The following is a 19,441-nucleotide window of genomic DNA, read 5'->3' on the forward strand; positions in this document are numbered from 1 at the left end:
ATGACCTCAAGATTTTCCCTCACGTCATGAACAACGTTACCAAGGCCACAAGGCATAGCCATATGGCTAAATACGTCACTTTTGGTTCTTTCTTTCTTCGCGCGGAGGACGAAGCCAACACTGGAAAATATGGAGTGGTTGGAAGGGGGAGAACCCTGAGTCTATGGTGTGTATGAACTATGTGAATAGGCGGCTTCTGAGAACCCTCTGCCTAAATTCACTACGTTCAATTACCCATCCTCAACTCCGGTCAGTCATAATGACTATTTTGAACTGTAGGCAGAGTCAGACGCCGATAGGTGGAAGGTTCCCTAGTAAACAGAAAGTGATGAAAAGGGTGTCCCAGTTCGGGATAATGCTCTCCAGTAATATACTACCACCTAGTTAAGACCAATGCAGGCAATGGTGTCTTCCCATGCCTGTGCCGTTCCCAGCCAAAATGCTGCCACGGTGACTGGGTTCGGTGTGCCTGAGAATGCTACACCCGACCCCAATTCTGGGGTCACTAGCTTGAAGTAGAGACTGAAACAGTTCTGCATGAGGGCATAGGCCGAAAGCGAGACCTGGTAATTCCAGGGGGTGCTGAAGGTAGAAATCTGTCCACTAAATTGCTCAGACTAACTTATTGTCTATGCGTAGGGATCCCCGAGGTCGTTCATGCTGGGTCAGCAACCAAAGTCTGACCCGCTATGACGGGACCCATCCTGAAGAGAACCTCCTCAATGGATTGAATATCTCTTAGATGGTAGACGTTCTGCGTTCTCCATAAGCCTGCCCTCAGTAAAAGTTTGAGGGGGTCGCCTGACACTAGCGCTAGTGAGTTAGCAATCACACGGACCTCATGCGCTCGTACTTGGTGTCTCTGCAAGTTCTGTGTCGAGGAAATATAGACTATAGACAGTCGCAGTAATCCACCTGGTGATGAAAGTCAGGGCGGCTGGCCTGTCTTGGATGCCTAGGGCGTAACAAAAACATGTGCTTGGCACCACGTCTCGAATCCCTAGTACGGTTTTCGTAGCAAGTTAGTGCTCGAACCGGGCAGAGAAGCAATTCCTCCTGATCCTCCGGGCCGGAAATGTTTGACAGCCGGGGAATGACGATCGGCTGGGGATCGTGTCCTTGGATTTGGCGAGAAACTCGATTGTCCATAAAGCATCTCAATGGTGCGGGACAAGGCCGACCTGTAGCCTACGATCGCTTTGTAGGACAAACTCACTTTGTCAAACAGGTGAACGAAAGAGTCTGCTACCTGGCCAACAGATGGATGGCATGGATCAATCTCCCTTCCACTACACCAATTTGTGTATGCTCGCCACTTTGAGTTGTAGGCAGCGTTGGTGGAATCCCTGTTCGCCCTGGCCAAACGTTAGCAGCCCGCTCAGACAAGACTTTCGTCTATTCGAGTCTACTGAGAGCCTCCATGCTTGTAAGTGATACGCTGGGATCGTTGGTAGTGCACCGCCCAGTTGGGATGGCAGGTCCGATAAGTCCAGAAGCACTACTGGTGTTTCGACTAGCATTTCCAACAGAAGTGGAAATCAGGCCTTGGTTGGCCAATTGGGTGCGACCAGTGTCAATATGCAGGTGTGCACCTGTCAAAGTTTTCTCCGGTATCCGGTGAACTAGCAGGAAGGGAGGAAGGCATACACATCTATGTGGGTCCACGAGGCATCCCTGGCCCAGGCTCCTGGAGTCGACAGGAGTGTTATGTACGTCGGGAGCTTGGTGTGGTAAACAGGTTCATCTTTGGACCGTCCCACAGCCAAAACAGCATGGAGGCTACCCACTGGGGTATCTGCCACTTCGTGTTCTGGAGGTGGAGCCACCTAGAAAGTGCAAAATTTTATTTCAGCTTAAACTGTTTTATCCGTTGTTCATCTGTTGACTGGGCCATATACCCTGGATTATTATGTGTATGGATGTATATTGTTGGCTGGGTATGTGACTAGATTTACAATTTGTAAATTAAATTATAATGTAAGAATCTTGGAGCCTTCCCATCTAATTTGCATTCAGTTCCTGTCCTGTTTTGTAATTTTCTCAATGCTACATTATGTGTCGCGTGTTTCAGCCTGTCATTGAAATTACTTGTTTCCTTGACAGCTTTGTGCATATGCAATTGTTCTTGCATTCTACTAGAGTGAGGTCGAAGGTTGTACAAGATGAAAATTATTCAATTAACAGTTTTACGTTTTCAATTTTTAGCAGTGTTTTACGTTTTTAGGACGCGCGATTGTGCAATTCCCCGCCTACTACACTTTGTGTGCCCTTAAAAAAAAATACTCCAGGGGCGAAAATCGCTCCTTTCCTCACTGCCCATTGAATTCTTGTAATGATGGCCTGTGCATGTATTAGACTGTGACGCGCCTACTAGCATGCTGATACAAATAATCATCTTCCACATATTTTCTTTAAAATGGTGCATCCTTATTTTTAAAAACATTACCTTCTTCGGGTATGCATACGTAAGTTGGAATAGCCCGCATTGAGTTTCCAGAGTGTGTGTGTGTGGCAGGGCAATGTGTTAAGCAACTTGCCGAGGCAAAAATGAGTTGTCCTTCCTGCTTGTTGCATGATTAAAATACTTTCACACATCCAATTGTTGATTATTACTTAGTAGTGATTATATTAACGTACAAAAAATAAATTTGTTGAAATGTTATGAAATGCAAATAAATTTCAACTTAGTTTCATCGCAAGCAAATGATTCCGGCAGCATATTAAACGCCATGTTTTGACCTGGGACAGAGTTCTTTGACCTGATTGGTCAAATCACTAATTAACCAATCATAATGATGGATGATGACAACGTGCTCAAATTACCATAGCTCATTTAAATTTGTTAAGGTTATTGAACGCAACACGGAAGAGATTTGCCGATATTGTAGTACGATCTTTTGGCTTAGATTTAGATGGGAAAGTAGCATTTTTTTTAAATCAAAAGATTAGTTGTTTTCACAAGATAAACTGAGCATTTGAAGAATAATTTAACATTGTTTACAGTGATAACAGCTCATTTTCTAAACGAAGCTTACCCATTCACGCTAGTCACAATAAACGTCATACACTTGAATAGGTGTCAATGACTACGGTAAAAATTAATTTAGACTATTTTAGGAGTCAGGAATGATTGAAATGTCCGAAAAATGTCACCAAAATATTTTCTTTTTTAAATTACCGAAAAAAAAACATGATTTCTTGGTCCCATTTAATTAATTTTGTTAAAACCGAACTGCCGTTTAACCGCCTCTATTTTGATCTGAAGGAACGACAATCCCCCTCATAAATACAAAGCTGGATAAAACACTGTATAGAAGTAACAACAGACCTGCATGGGAAAGTCAGCATGGTTGTGATTATAGGAGAGTACATTCCTAGCAGCTTGGTTCAACATAGAGAATAGTGAGCCCAAAGCACGTAGTCTGGTGAAATCCATTATATGTTCAGCTTGCTTAGATGCATACTCCATTGTGCGAATAACCAGGCCATCTGATGTAAAATGTGGTGCAAGCAATGCACTGATATCACGCTGCACCTGCAGATTTTAACACAGAATTATTACACTAGAAAACAATTATAATTAACATTTCAAAAATGTGAATGCAATCAGTGGTAAAATGGTGACTTGGTTACTATCAAACACTGGTTAATAATATACCGAAGTGTGAAAGGGTTTGTTTGATGATAAGTGCTGCATAATTTTGGTAATTGGCTAAATTAAAAAAAAAATGGTCAAAATTGACCCTATGCCAATTTCTCTTCCAAACCCATGATTTCAACTACTGTAGGCCTAAGGCTATTTTTGCCTGGATAATCAATGGCATTGCAGTCTGTATGCAGCGAGATTTACCTGCAGTGTTGGGGAAAGGGATTCTTCTTCTTCCTTCTGACCTGGCTTGAAATCTTCTTCACCTTCTTCAAGTGGAATCTTCTGTAATTGTTTCATGAAATTATCCAGTATCATCTCTGTGGAGAGTACATCTTCACTGAACCACACCATACCACAACGACTCACAGTTGCCATGGTTGCATAACGAAGATCCTGCACTTCAAACATGATGCGCACCTGCAATGAGAGTCACTATAGTTTGATTTTCTTTAAACAATGTTATTACTAGTAACAATTCCGGCAAGTAATTTGATATTCAGATACCACACAGCAATACATTTTTTTTTCCAGTACATACACAAGTAGCATTATCTATATAAAAAGTTCAACATTCAAGACAACAGACAATATGAATAGCTCATCTCCAATGAAAGTTAACGCTTGACATAATCTTCACCTCAATACAAATGAGAAACTAGCATATTGAAAGTTTATTGCAGAATTACATACATTTGGTGGTAGACTCAACCTCTCTCCATTAGGAAGGGTCAGCAGTTTATTGTCATCTAAGACACTGTTTAAATTCTCAACCCATTCTGGATCAACATCACCATCAAAGATAATCCACTGACGTTTGTTGATTTCACCACGGACGTTATCAATGATCCTACAAATAAACAATGCCTTTATGTAAGCCATACAGTATCAAATTAGCGGGACAGTCAAACTTGTGTTAGTGACCACTTTTAGGCAGTCCTAAGACATAATATATAAGCAACCTGTGTATAAAGACACAGTGTGACAATTCTTCCAGCAATATTTTTACAAATTTAACTTTGTCTAACTCAAATAATTTGGCAGAACCGTCTCGATGCTGAGAAAATAAGAGCTTGTTTTAATGAAAACTTGAAGTATACATGAGGGTATGTGTTATTATTTATTTATTTTGAAAACTCAATTTTTAACTGAAGGAATCAAACTAAATTAAATAATCATGTTAGAAATGACTACTGTTCAACTACGGACGTTTAATTGTACTTAGCGTATGTTACTATGACAATCAACCAATTCGAGAAAAACAGTTGACTATGACTAAATGCATAGTTACAGCCAAATAGCTTTTTAATTGAAATAAAAAAAATCAAAGAAAACAGAACTCTAAGACAGGAAGAGAAACACGAGCGATGTAGTCGAACAACAGGCATTACGGCAGCCATGTTAGTTTCACCTCGATCAATACACTATTACTCATGATGCACTATTCCCATAAGCGTGGGTATGTGGAAGTTCATAGCCAAGCGTACTGCGGTCAAGAACAAGGTAAGAAAAAAAAAAGGTGACAGGACCACCTTGATTTGCAGTTGATTTCCGGGTTCGGGTGCAGGTGCGTTTCATATAATATATATTTACAAGAAGATCGATACGCACAAGACCGCCGATTGTAGTAGACATACTTCAGATGGCAATAGGAAGTTTGAAGGAAGCTAATACAGTTGATTTTTAACAGACGAGGTAAATGGAAATCACTTTTCAGTCCTCGTTGAGACACGCACATATTTAAATGAGTTGGTAAACAAGAGATGATGGCAACTACACGTTGTGGCAGATTTACATACCACTACAGTTCGACTAAAGTTGACAAACACCACTGTCAGTCACACAAAGTCCCCAAAATTCTAAAGGAATTTTTAAATGCGTTGGGGAACAGGAGATGAACAATTGTGCATACTTGGATGACGACTCCACGTTATGACGCAGCGTGAAAATGGCAATTTAAAATCTTGCTTGCAGATTTCCCGGGGCAGATTTACATAATAAGATAAGTTTACAAACACCACGGCAAGTCACACAAAATCCATCAAAAGGGAACTGCAAGTTGTATAATGCCAAAACAGTACCATGATTTCACAACTTTCGAAATACGTTCGCTTTTATCGAGAACTGAACGAACAGCCTTTAGAACACAAAGCCTAAACTATCAGAAATTCGTAAAACATAATTCGAGTGATGGTATAACAAAATAACTCATTTGTAAATTCAATCCATTGAAAAAGTATAAAAAACATTTTCACAAACAATTTTTATTATATAAATACACTTTGAAAAGAAACATGATTCATAAACATACATCTATTTAAATACATTTTCACTACAAATTACACAATACTTATTTATTTGTCAATGGCGTCTCTTCACAGCAAAAACTGTAGATATCATGCACACGTGTGAGTACTTCGGTGACACATTTTATAGTTACGCCCAAAATAGTTCATTATTTATTGTGCAACTGTGACCAAACAACATTCTGTTAACATTCACACATTTTCATAAAATCTCCATGCACTTTTTGATCATTCATAAGTAAAATACACTACAATTAACTCCAGAAAAACAATTTTCTTGGTACATTCCTACATTCTTGCATATTAAATGAGGGGTTCAGACACATTCCATTCCATTCCAACACTTTTATTGGACTAATAAAGCAGGTCAATCCTTTCCCAGCAATAATTAGCATTTCATTTATAAAATAAGTAGTCTGTCGGTTTTTTACCCTAAAATTAGAGAATATAAGGTAACATCACAAAATGAACAAATCTGAGAAAGGTCCATCTAAGGTACATGTATACCAAAGTTGACGAATCACGACAGACCATCAGTAATATGAACAGCTCTACTGTCAACATTAAAACTAATATAGTAATATGCTACTCATTGTGAAAGATACAGTAACTTTATTTGTACTGAGTACTGGCACAGTACATGTGCACAACAGTTATACTTCCCTCTGAACGAACACTATTCTTCCAAATGCAGTAACACAATAAAGTGATTTCACAAGGAATTCAACTTACTTCCTCAGGATATGTGTAAAGAGACCATCAGTCCACTCTCTGGTGTTTGGGTCCAGAGTTCCATATAGTAGATCTTTAGAAATTGCCTGCAGAATACAAATATTTGTATTTTAAAAACTTTCAACTAAATGACAAAAATTCACTGATGGCATCTCCCAAAATACCATTATGATACCTTTTAGAACCCTTCAGTCTGTCCAATGTACTGAGTAATCAACACTTACCTTGGGATCAATTACATGTGCAACACCTTCTACACCCTCTATTCTCTCTAATGCCTTGAGTAATGATCTCCATGCACAACTCTTACCACTTCCACTTGGTCCAACCATCATTAAACCATGGTTTAATTGAGAAATCTGGAACAACTGTAGAACCTGTAAATGAAAGCAAATTTGGGTAATGAAAGATTATCAAAGATCTGCCAATTCAAATATTGATTTATTAGAAGTACATGTTGAGCAATTCTAGTTTGTCTTACCTTCTCAACCCACATAGTTCCACTATCACCGCCTTCACCATATGTTAAAAAGTTTTCTTCACAGACATTGGCCAATTCTTCTCGTAGTTTTTTCATTTGAGCCTGTGTATATTGTACACCTGGGAAGACATCTGACAACAGACTGTATAGAAGTGGGATATCTTCCGCTACTAGTTTAGGCACCACCGTCTCACACACACTCTGGATCAAAATCTATAACAAACATTAGATTAATTATAGTAAATATGTTGACAATGACAAGATAAAGATATGCAACTTTCATAACCATGTTTGATAATATGGATTGAAGATCTCACACTCTTGAACTTTGTAAGCATTTGAAAGCAACCCCATTTTGTGTCAAACGTAGTTCTAAGCAATAGCAATGGGTGTTTTAAAATGAAAAAGATTGTAGCAACATGTATTACAAACTTTCCAAATACGCAAGTATACAACTAAAAACAGTTTGAGATGAACATGAATCGTAAAACAAAAGTAAAAGTGTAAATAAGAATATACCGTAGAACCTTCAGCAAGCACAGTCACAGCGAATAATGTTTGAGAGTGTGTACAAATGGCAGTTGTCAATTTAACTACAGTACATGACACGTTTAGTGATAAGCCAGATGTATGAAATATGGATATGTCAAATTGACTGCCAGCTTGTTCATAACATTGATGAAAGATGCGACAGTAAAAGAAGGTTACTTACCTCTTGTTCAGGTAAGCGTTCAGCTATTTTAGCTTCATCAATGGATTGACCCTCTTCTCTCATCGTTTCTTTGATATGCTGAATATGATCTCTCTTCACATTACCAGCACTCACTAGTACACTCTTCAATGCACGAAGTCCAAAGTCATAATGGGACTGTGATGACAGCTGTTCATCACAAAGCCTATAAAAACAAGCCATACATGGCATAGTCCATGTTAATTATCAAATTTAAGATACATAGTTTTGTTTGTAGTATTACAGTTTGAGATAATTGTAATATAATTATGTATGTATCAAGTATGAATGATATCCATCCATAAATGACTGAAATCCACTTCCAGAATGCCAGAAATGCTAGATTTTTGATGATTACAAAATGAGTACAAAAATGGCCATTTATTTGATTTAATAAGACATACTTGAAGAAAGGTACAATCTTGCTGGCCAGCACCTCTGCTGTACGGAAACCTTGTGAGTATAACATGACCTGAGCAATCAGCTGACGATCTGGTTTAGTCATAGCCAAGCTTCTGAACAATTTCTTCAAGTTGTCTGGCAAGTTAGATCTTCCTGCATAGCCAGGGTTCATTGTGATAAAGATAGCCATGTCACGACTCACTTTCACTTGTTTACCAACAAGTTCAACCTGAATATCTGCAAATACACATTATTAAGGTTTTATTATTGTGTTTTTTCAAACTATTTTAAAAACTATTTCACTTTCAAGTGAAGCAAATGAATGAATTGTGCAGGATGTTCATAACGCTATATGATCACGTCTCAGATTACATTTTTGTGTCTTTGTTTTCAAGTTATGATCAAATAATTACAGACATGCTAACGAGACAGAGTCAGATAAAGAGAAACGAAGATGCGATCGCCAAGTCTACATTCATTACAAACATCCAGTATACTAATGTATTTATCTATATCTAAGCTTTCAGATGATGTATAGGTTGTTACAGAAGCAAGCTTAGTCACTTTTAGAGAATTTCATTTTTAATTTGGTTGATAGTCATTAATCAAAGTTATAAGTCAAATACTAGTAGGTGAAGAAGGCAGACAAATGAGTAGACAGACAAATGAGCAGACAGACAGACAGACAGACATGCCCTAACAAAATCAGTTACATGAATAGCCTGTCATTTTTAATGACAGCCAGACTAAAAAGATCAAATGTACTTACCACTTTTGACCTTATCACTGGCACGTTCTTTGAGCGCTTCTTGGATGGTTTGAATTTGCTGTGATACAGCTGATAACATGCGTTCTTCTAAACGGTTGAATTCATCAAAACAACCCCAAGCTCCAACTTGACACAATCCAACAAAAATACGACCCATGGCCTAAAATACAATCATAATCGAAGATATAAATAAACTATTGACCTTTGATATAACTAAACACATACAGCAGAGCTTGAACTTTATGGAGACATTAAAAGCAATGTTCAAAGTTTGCCTTGGTGCCGTTAATAATCCTAATTAAAATTTTGACCTTGAAATTGGGTGCCTGTTGAATTCTGAAGTTAAAGTCCTGATACACTGAGCCCTGTACAATACATACATACCTGGAAGTCAAAGGTCTCATCACAATTGAACACCAATACAAATCTTCCCATTTGATTACCAAGGGCTTTGACAGATTCTGTTTTACCAGTACCAGCAGGTCCTAATAAGTGAAAATGGAAAATGTACGACTGTCAACATTAACCAGTAATATACAAGTATTAATTAATCTACAAGAAATCTACAATCTATACAAGATGTCTTACTATATACATCTTGTGTACAGTATTTAATGTTCATTCATTCATTAGCAGACAATTTCAATAAATATGTGGTCAATAACATAATAAAGAATATTGACATACCAAATGGTGAGCCACCAAGTCGACTTTCCAAAGCTTGAGTCATAGTGAGATAACACCTATCAGTCAATGGTGTCTGTACTAGTTTATCTTGTACACCAAGATATTCAAATCCATAGTTAAAGCGAGCATTAGCCATATGAATTGACAACTGCTTTAGAACATCACTATTCTTAGGGTCAAAGTAAAATCTCATTTGACATAACCAATCAAAGTTAGTCACACTATCCACTTTGTGTTTCATTAACATTCTAGTAACATCACGTTGATGAACAAGTTCAGTAATCTGCAATTGACAACAAAGATGAAGTATTTAATTACTTTTAAGTAATGCGACAAGCCCATTTATAGTACTACACGTATTCCATGCCAAACCCATTTACGCTACACCTAGTCCATGCCAAACCCATTTACACTACACCTAGTCCATGCCAAACCCATTTACACTACACCTAGTCCATGCCAAACCCATTTACACTACACCTAGTCCATGCCAAACCCATTTACACTACACCTAGTCCATGCCAAACCCATTTACACTACACCTAGTCCATGCCAAACCCATTTACACTACACCTAGTCCATGCCAAACCCATTTACACTACACCTAGTCCATGCCAAACCCATTTACACTACACCTAGTCCATGCCAAACCCATTTACACTACACCTAGTCCATGCCAAACCCATTTACACTACACCTAGTCCATGCCAAACCCATTTACACTACACCTAGTCCATGCCAAACCCATTCACACTACACCTAGTCCATGCCAAACCCATTCACACTACACCTATTCCATGCCAAACCCATTCACACTACACCTAGTCCATGCCAAACCCATTCACACTACACCTATTCCATGCCAAACCCATTCACACTACACCTATTCCATGCCAAACCCATTCACACTACACCTATTCCATGCCAAACCCATTCACACTACACCTATTCCATGCCAAACCCATTCACACTACACCTATTCCATGCCAAACCCATTCACACTACACCTATTCCATGCCAAACCCATTTACACTACACCTATTCCATGCCAAACCCATTTACACTACACCTATTCCATGCCAAACCCATTTACACTACACCTATTCCATGCCAAACCCATTCACACTACACCTATTCCATGCCAAACCATGCACGCTACACCTATTCCATGCAAAACCCATGCATGCTACACCTATTCCATGCAAAACCCATTTACACTATACCTATTCCATGCCAAACCCATTTACACTATACCTATTCCATGCCAAACCCATTTACACTATACCTATTCCATGCAAAACCCATGCATGCTACACCTATTCCATTTTAAGCCCATTTACGCTACACTGACTCAATGCTAAATCCATTTACTCTACACCTAGTCCATGCATTATACCAATTTCACATCAAACCATATTATGTTGCTAAACCCAATTTAAGTCTTTCAATGACACCAACCCACTCCAAGGTGCATACTCAAATATCCCATGTATCTAAATATAAGACAGCATTACAGTACTCATTTCGCCAAACCTTCCGCTTTTACCGCTTTTTAATAGACTTAATTTTAATCACCTTATTTTGCTCGCTCATTGAAAACACAGACCGTTCGCCAGGACACTGATCACTGGCACATGAGTGGTTGAAATGGTGGTTTTGATGGTAAAGTGTGAAGATACAACTAGTATTAAAGCGCGGTAGTCGTGCAAGATATATGGGTCTCATATAAACAAAGATGGCGACTTTGACTGTTGCGCAGATCAACGAGTGCAAACTGACACATTTCCAAGCTTTAATTGGGTAATTTTCATTTGATTGGAAGGTTTCGAAAGAGTCACCGGCGGTAATCAGTGCAAGTCGCGCCCAGGTCAAACCTCATACTTGTGATTTCCATTTGAAGAGTGCATAAGATTGTGGGAAAATCAATGTTCATCAACACAAATGTCGAACATGCGCAGCGCGACAACACCACCCTTTAACTATTATTGAATTCTGAGCAACACTTCAAATCTAATTGTTGTTGACACTTGTATTGTTTGCAAAAGCAACTGAACTGCGATCTCTTGTTACGTGATTTGGGGTGCTTATTCTAAATGTTATATTTTTTTTAATTTTAATGGGACAGTTACGCGAAAAAAGCATAGCTAATTCCTTTTGACAAAGTGGAGAAACTAGGAAAATATTATTGATTAATTCCAAAAATAACAATATCAAAACCACCTCGGTCAACAGGCAGTCGGTCACTCTGGTAAAATTTGACATCCAATTTTCAAAATTTAACTCACGATCAGTGACTGAGCTCGAACTATACGTACCGTAAAAATATTTTCAAAAAATAGTTTTGAATAAAAACTGGCCACATGCCCTGAAAAAGCCGAACAGAGCTTGACATGCATAAATAATTTATTGGGCTTCAGAAAAAAACATGTCAAATTTAGTCGTAGCCGTAAATATTTGGTGACCAGTCGATGAACAATTTGAAAATCAGGATTCACACGGAAGTCCTTCGATACTGAAAATCACCCCTACTCTAGTTTACCTTATTTCACAACTTGCAAAGAAAACTGATTTGCTGTGAATACTAAATGTATTTTTCTTTTTGAACTGAGGTCAAATCCCACCCTTTTGTAAAAAGATACCGATGTTTTTCAGTGAATAATTTTGATGCGTTTCACAGCACAAAATAACTGTGAATCAACGCCAGAGATTGGAAGGTACGACGACCCTTCAATTAGCTTACTGTGGAATACTTTATTTTCGCTGGAATTAATTTTCGCTGAAAAGGCTTTTTGGGCGTTTTGTATGGAATTTATTTTCACTGATTTCTGATGAGTTTAATGGGAAATATAGGCAAAAAAAGTATATTCGCTGGATTTTATTTTCACGGAATCATCCCTTCAGCGAAAATAGCGAAAATAAATTCCAAGCGAAAATAAAGTATTCTACAGTATTATCAACAGGGCTTTGCGGAAGAACCACACCCTCATCTTCAATCATTTTTAGTGTGAAAGTTGCCAAGTCATGAATTTTATGGATTGGAATAAAATAAAGCTAGCGATTGCTAAGAATGGTTATCAATATATTCCCTGATGCTCTTCAAATTTTTATTTTTTCTATTTCAAGGTAATACTTGTTTAATTATTTGGGGTTTCAGACCACAAATTACGGGACATGGTCCCATGAATTACGGTCAATGTTTGTCCTGTCTCGGCTGATTGTGTTGAATGCCGAACGTCTGGACCAACGCCAGTCCTAAACTCAGTATGGAGAAACCAACAGGGATCAATATTCCAAATATTATTGGGACACGGTCATACCAAACATGCAAAATTGACAGATACACAAAGAGACATTAGGTTTTATTTTAGGCTTAGAAATATTTTCTTTCATTCAGTCCATTCATGGTCATTCGGCTTGCCTCCGCCTTGAAAGAAAACAACAACTACACAAATCGTAAACAAAATCCAAGAAAGGAAACCCAGACAACCATGTGGTACTTGTGTTGAAATTCATTTTGTAGCAGTGCATCATGTCAGAATATTGTTTAATATAAAATATTCAATCCCAGCCAAATCTAGGTCAAAGGGTCAGATTGCGTGCACATAATCATAGTTACAACAAAAAGTATTTGAACTATGACGGCTGTTCAACATCTATGAAAATCAGAGAAAGACAATTATAAGTCAATGTGAACCTCGGAAATTGTTTGGCAGTCCCAAATTTAAACACGAGCGAGCGAGCGGTGATATTTCGGGTTTGGTGTGGTCTAAAATAAAGCAGAAATTGTCCAGTCGATTTAAAAAAGCAAAAGCGAGCAAAAAAAAGGAATTGAAAAGCGAAAGCAGGCAGGAGATTGGGTGAAATGAGTACTGTATGGGTTTAATTCTCACCAGATGTTCCAGTTTTTTCCTTCTCACTGGTGGTTGTTCCTGTAGTACAGAATCAGCCAATACATTGAGTGTTGCTTCTACAGTCTTCAAGACACCTTCTAATGGATTACTTAAGCCTTCAGTGTTTGTCAACGCTTTATCAACACCCTCAGACCAGGCTATCTGAGCTGATAACACCACTAACTGCGCCTATAGAGTAAATTAAATATGACTTAATAACTTTCTGACAAATGCAATAGTTGATAGTGGTCTCCCTGTACATACCTTTGTACTTACATTGATATATTCCATGACATATCAAGAGAAAAATTAACAAAGACCTGGAATGAGACCAACAATAGAGAAAACTCAAAATACGCGCACATACAGACTTTTAAATCATACAATTAAAAGTGTACCTTATTTAAACATTATAACAAATATCAAGATATTAAAACATTAGGCAAACTAAGACTAAGCTGCTATAGTCTAAAAATTTAAATTGTGAGAAAGACACGTTCCAAAACAGCTGCTGATGAAAGACTTTGAAAAATATGTAAAAACAGCAGAAGATGAAATGCATTCCATAATACACTGTCAAATATATACAAATGATAGACAGGAACTTTATGAACAATTCAACAGAATTTACAATAATTTCTCAACACAGAACACAGACAAATTGAAAATGATTTCAAACAACGACAAAGCCATCTCTGCTTAAATGCTTAGACATTATCAGATACATAAACAATGCTTTTACTGAAAAACAAGCACCAGGTTTACTACACAGTTATTTACACAATATCAACATGACAAAGAAAAATAAATTACTGTAATTGTAATTTCTTTACGGCTATAATAACAAGCCATGCATGGCACAGTCCTCATTAGTTATCAAATTTAAGATATATAGTTTTGTTTATAGTAATATAGCTGGAATATAACCAGGAATATGATTTTTTTAACATTAAAATGATTGACATTTGTATCTGATCATCAAAAAAGTACTTGTCCATATTGAGAGATATTGCTCTGGAACAGCATTCAAAATCAACCATTTTGAATACATGTATATATATATAATATGATGTATAACAAATATAAAAAAATTGAATATAATCAGTCAAAGCATTTCAGAGATATGACTCTAGAAGCCCAATTATTAAAACAAAATGGCCGCCAGTCAGCCATTTTGAATGCAATTGGAAAAATAAAATGACGTGCATCAGGAACCCGTAATGTCTAATGTATGTACCAAATTTGAACGAAATCCATCCAGAAATGCTTGATATTTGATGATTTTTTTAGCACAAAAATGGCCGCCAGTCGGCCATTTTGAATCTTATCTGAAAAAGAAAATTATTTGCATCAAGGTCCCATGTCTAACGTATATACCAAATTTGAACAAAATCCATCTGTAAACAGCCGAGAAATGCTTGTTTCGGCCATCTTGAATCAGTTTGATTGCGATTTGCCCAGGCATTTCTAAGATACAGGTCCAGACGCACGCACACACGCAGGTCAAAACATAAGTCCCCGTTTTCGGACTGCGTCGGAACGGGGACTAAAAATTATTATTATATTTACCTGATACTGATCAACCCACAAGATGTACTTGTTCCCATCAATGTTATCATCCTTGAATTGCGAGACACCACTCACAGCATCAGCTAACAACTTAGCTAGTGTCACACGCATCTCTTTCTCAACCATCGTTAACCACTCATTGATTTTAGGGTTCTCTTTGATGTTAATTACAGTCTTGAAATATACCTGTAATACAAACAATCAGTCATTAAGTGAGTACCTTCCACTGGGCTGTATTGGCATAGTCTACTCAATGAAGATAACTTGTTGCCATTTACAGTAATAAAATGAAACAGTCCTAATGTACAACTAAGTGGCGACATACATGTGTGTACTTACCTCTTCACCTTCTCTGGATGCAATACCTTTTACAACAGTATTATCTTCATTTAAGAGCAATGTAGCAACACCGGCAAACATCTTCTTGAAATGTTTCTGAAGTCTACCAACATTCTTACTATTACCAATAATTTCCAACAAATCTTCATCACCAACAAAGTAGAATCTGAAGAGAGATACAAGCAGTATTAGAAGTAGTACACTGCACAGGGTTTATTAATTTGTTATTTTGCAAAATATAATATGCCCTTAAACAATAATCAATACTTAACAATATTTTTTTCAAACTGTTCTACAGTATTTTTATTTCCATTCAGTTGCTCATTTTAGAATTCATTCTTGCCTTATGCCACTATTCGCATTTTGTGACATACCTGGGGAAGGACGCTCTTTCTCTTTCCAAGTATTCTCCCAGTGCTTTCTGTATCTTTCCTAACAAATCAGCCAATCTTTCCAGAGATCTCTGTACACCAGGTATATTTAACACATCCAATACTAATGGTGACTTGGAAACTTTCTTCATCAAAGCCAAGAACTCTGTACTTATACTGTTAAAGGGAAAATGCTTTAACTTCACTTAAAACTCATGGCATTCAATGATATTTTAGAACACCACAAGATCTAGAAATACATCAACAAATTGCTTTTAATAGAAATGGCAAATCACACAGATGTCAAGCAACAGTCAAATCTGATTTGGTGTCAACTACAAGAACATTTTTCAACATATCTGACTATCATATTTGTTGTATTAAGAAACACATCTAAGTACATGTAAACCATTAGTTGCATTTATTGTATTCTGAAATATTGAAATACAACTTATTATGTTCATACACTATGAGCATATCTGATACTATGAAAGGGAGAGGAAGTGCTGGGTTTTAAATTTAACAACTTCGCCGCGAAAACAGCGAGTGCTAATGTTACTTTTCATGTTCACATGGATTAATTTAGTGATTTTATTTTATCAGCATACTAAAATCAGTGAATGATTAAAGTGTTTACAGTATAGCTTGGAAGAAAATTTGTGTCAATAAATGGGAAGTTTTTAACTGTTTAAAAGGTTTTACACTCAATTCTGAAAATACTAAGATTATTATGACTTACCTATGGAATCTCTGTGTTTCAACAGGCAACAAATGTTTAATATCAGCACTACCAGTGAATATACCTTCCAAGTAGACCCAGCGCCTCTGTACATCAATCCACACATCAAACAAGGCATTAATACGATTCAATTTCTCTTCCCAAGACAGTGCATCTTCCTCAAACACCTAGAAATAAATTATAAATGCAAAAGTTAAATGTACCCAACAAGGTTGCAATATATAATTGGGATCTTTTCATTGTATTTTGAGTGTCAGTAAATATTGAAAAACAAAACAAAATCGAAGAAAACTTAGAAAGAACTCCCGTGTGCTGAGAGTATTGAAGACACATTAAAAATTATATAGATATTGATTGAAAAGCTGAAAACTAGTTATGTAAATCAGGTAACTATTATGAACAGAACAGAACAAAAAAATTTATGAATTATTATGTCATTGTTCTAGAGCATTTATGTACCAAATGTTATTCAAATGTGATGATCAGTAATTGAGATATCAGTGTTACCTAATTAACATGATTAATAAGCATAAATATTTACTAAAAACTAATTGGGTCTCTGCATAGTTTATATATCCAATTCTTTATATATCAGTGGAACATTATGCAAATTAGGTAATTAATATCCAATTAAAAATAATCAGGTCTCTGCATAGTCCTAGAAGATCTATGTAGCAAGTCTCATTGAAATATGATTAGTACTTGAGATATCAGACAAAAAGCTGAAAATTAACTAATTATGCTAATAAGGTAATTAATATGCACAAATATTTACCAAAAAACAAACCAGGGGTCTGTGCAGTGTCCTATGACATCTATGTACCAAGTGTCATTGAAATGTAATGATTACTACTTGAAATATCAAAAGCTAAAAATTAATTAATAATGTAAATTAGGTAATTAATATGTACTGATATTACCCTAAAAACTATCAGGTCTGTGCAGTGTCCTATGATATCTATGTACCAAGTTTTATTGAAATGTGATGATTAGTACTTGAGATATCAGTGGAAAAGCCAAAAATTGATTAATCATTATGCAAATTAGTTAATTAATATTGCTCAGATTTTTACCAAAAACTAATCAAATCTGCACATTAGTTTGGAGCATCTCTGTGCCAAGTTTCATCAAAATCCAATGAGTGGTTCTTTAGATAGCAGTGGAACAATCATGGAACAGCTAAAAATTAGCTAATTATCATGCAAATTAGGTAATTAACTTGCATGAATTTTTACCAAAACCTAATAAAATCTGCGCATTGGTCCAGAGCATCTACAGTACAGTTCTGGCGGAAGCTTTGGCTTTTGTGGCATCATTGGCGCTTACACATGGCTTCATTGTCGCCTCAGCATCGCATCATTGTGGCATCAGCTTCGCGTCATTGAAAATTGAAGCTGTGTTCGCCTCTCTTATTTTGTGGCATCATCGTGGCCTCTGCTTCGCAGTCTCATGGCATCAACATGACATCAGCTTCAAAGTATTGTGACATGAGTATGACCTCATTATTTTCACATGGAAAGGCAGTAGAGAAAAAACGCGTGTACAGAAGTTCGATATGTAATCGATTTGAAATTCAAAGTGGTAAGGAGAATAAAATAATATGACCAAGAGTAAAATGACATTTTAAAAAGATATCTTGTTTAATTATTTAATGTTGCGAGTATTGGGTACCAAAAACTATGTGAAGTACATTGGAATCTGCAAGGTGACGAGTGTCATATTGACTGCAAGGAAAAACGTGATAAATTTAAATCACACGATGCAATCGTCGTTCGGAAACAACACAATTTGCTATACGAAATGAAACTATTCTTGTTATAAAATTACCATATTTTCGTTCATTTTATTTGCTGGTAAGAGAACAGATTCAGATTCCTCATTTTAGTGGTATTTTTCTGTGTTTCGTTTAGTTTTAGCTGAGTCAGATCCCATGCCCGGACTACTAATACATGCAAAACACGCGAACACCGCCTGGCGCTGTCGCCTGCCATCTTGATACAAAGTTCCAAAACAAGTGCGTACATTTCCAACTATGATTGGATGGTGGTGGTGGCGTCGGTCTGGTAAAATTTTACATCCAATTTTCAAAATTAAGTCACAATCAGTGACCTGAGCTCGATCTATACGTACTTTAAAAGTATTCTCACAAAAAAATATTTTAGAATAAAAACGAGCCACAGGCCTGGTAAAAAATTGAATCTATAGCACTTGACGTGCAGAAATAATTTATTGGGCTTCAGAAAAAAAGTGTTCATTTAGTTGTAGCCGTAAATATTTGGTGACCAGTCGAACAATTTGAAACTCATTATACACACAGAAGTCCTTTGATACTGAATATTATTGACCCCAATCTGGTTTACCTTATTTCCCAACTTGCAAAACTGATTTGTATCTCAGCCCAGTTTTTCTTTTTTCTTTTTTGAACTGAGGTCAAATCCCAGCCGTTTATCAAAATATACCGATGTTTTTCAGTGAATGATTGTGAAGCCTGTCACAGCACAGTGAATCGACAGCGGAGATTGGACAGTACGACGACCCTTCAATTAGCGTCAAATATGCTTTGTTACAACATCATTGATTTGCTGAAAGTCACCTGATCAAAGAACGACCTGGGTCACAGAACCATATTTGTTCGTATTATCAACGGGACTTTGCAAGAGAACCACACCCACATTTTCAACCATTTTTAGCCTGGAAGTTGCCAACAAATGTCAAAAAACTCGTGAATTTTATGGATTTGAATAATATAAAGCTAGCGATTGGTAAGACTGGTTAATAAT

At 36.9% G+C, this 19,441-nt stretch overlaps 1 protein-coding gene across 4 annotated transcripts in view; it reads right to left on the minus strand.

Annotated features, from left to right (window-relative positions):
• LOC100379078 (cytoplasmic dynein 1 heavy chain 1-like) overlaps nucleotides 1–19,441 on the minus strand; it is a 127,227-nt gene that overhangs the window by 56,101 nt on the left and 51,685 nt on the right. For all 4 annotated transcript variants that reach the window (XM_085495740.1, XM_085495730.1, XM_085495735.1 and 1 more), the window contains exons 31-46: nucleotides 16,662–16,828; nucleotides 15,926–16,099; nucleotides 15,552–15,717; nucleotides 15,213–15,398; nucleotides 13,644–13,832; nucleotides 9,754–10,036; nucleotides 9,451–9,551; nucleotides 9,067–9,226; nucleotides 8,300–8,534; nucleotides 7,878–8,061; nucleotides 7,166–7,378; nucleotides 6,909–7,061; nucleotides 6,685–6,770; nucleotides 4,340–4,496; nucleotides 3,851–4,066; nucleotides 3,329–3,535 (exon numbers count right to left, since the gene is read on the minus strand). In XM_085495740.1, the coding sequence (XP_085351866.1) occupies nucleotides 3,329–3,535; nucleotides 3,851–4,066; nucleotides 4,340–4,496; nucleotides 6,685–6,770; nucleotides 6,909–7,061; nucleotides 7,166–7,378; nucleotides 7,878–8,061; nucleotides 8,300–8,534; nucleotides 9,067–9,226; nucleotides 9,451–9,551; nucleotides 9,754–10,036; nucleotides 13,644–13,832; nucleotides 15,213–15,398; nucleotides 15,552–15,717; nucleotides 15,926–16,099; nucleotides 16,662–16,828 (2,877 nt within the window). The remainder of the gene's footprint in view (nucleotides 1–3,328; nucleotides 3,536–3,850; nucleotides 4,067–4,339; nucleotides 4,497–6,684; nucleotides 6,771–6,908; nucleotides 7,062–7,165; nucleotides 7,379–7,877; nucleotides 8,062–8,299; nucleotides 8,535–9,066; nucleotides 9,227–9,450; nucleotides 9,552–9,753; nucleotides 10,037–13,643; nucleotides 13,833–15,212; nucleotides 15,399–15,551; nucleotides 15,718–15,925; nucleotides 16,100–16,661; nucleotides 16,829–19,441) is intronic.

The sequence above is a fragment of the Saccoglossus kowalevskii genome, chromosome 2 (assembly GCF_978046115.1).
Source record: "Saccoglossus kowalevskii chromosome 2, keSacKowa6.1, whole genome shotgun sequence".
NCBI lineage: Eukaryota > Metazoa > Hemichordata > Enteropneusta > Harrimaniidae > Saccoglossus > Saccoglossus kowalevskii.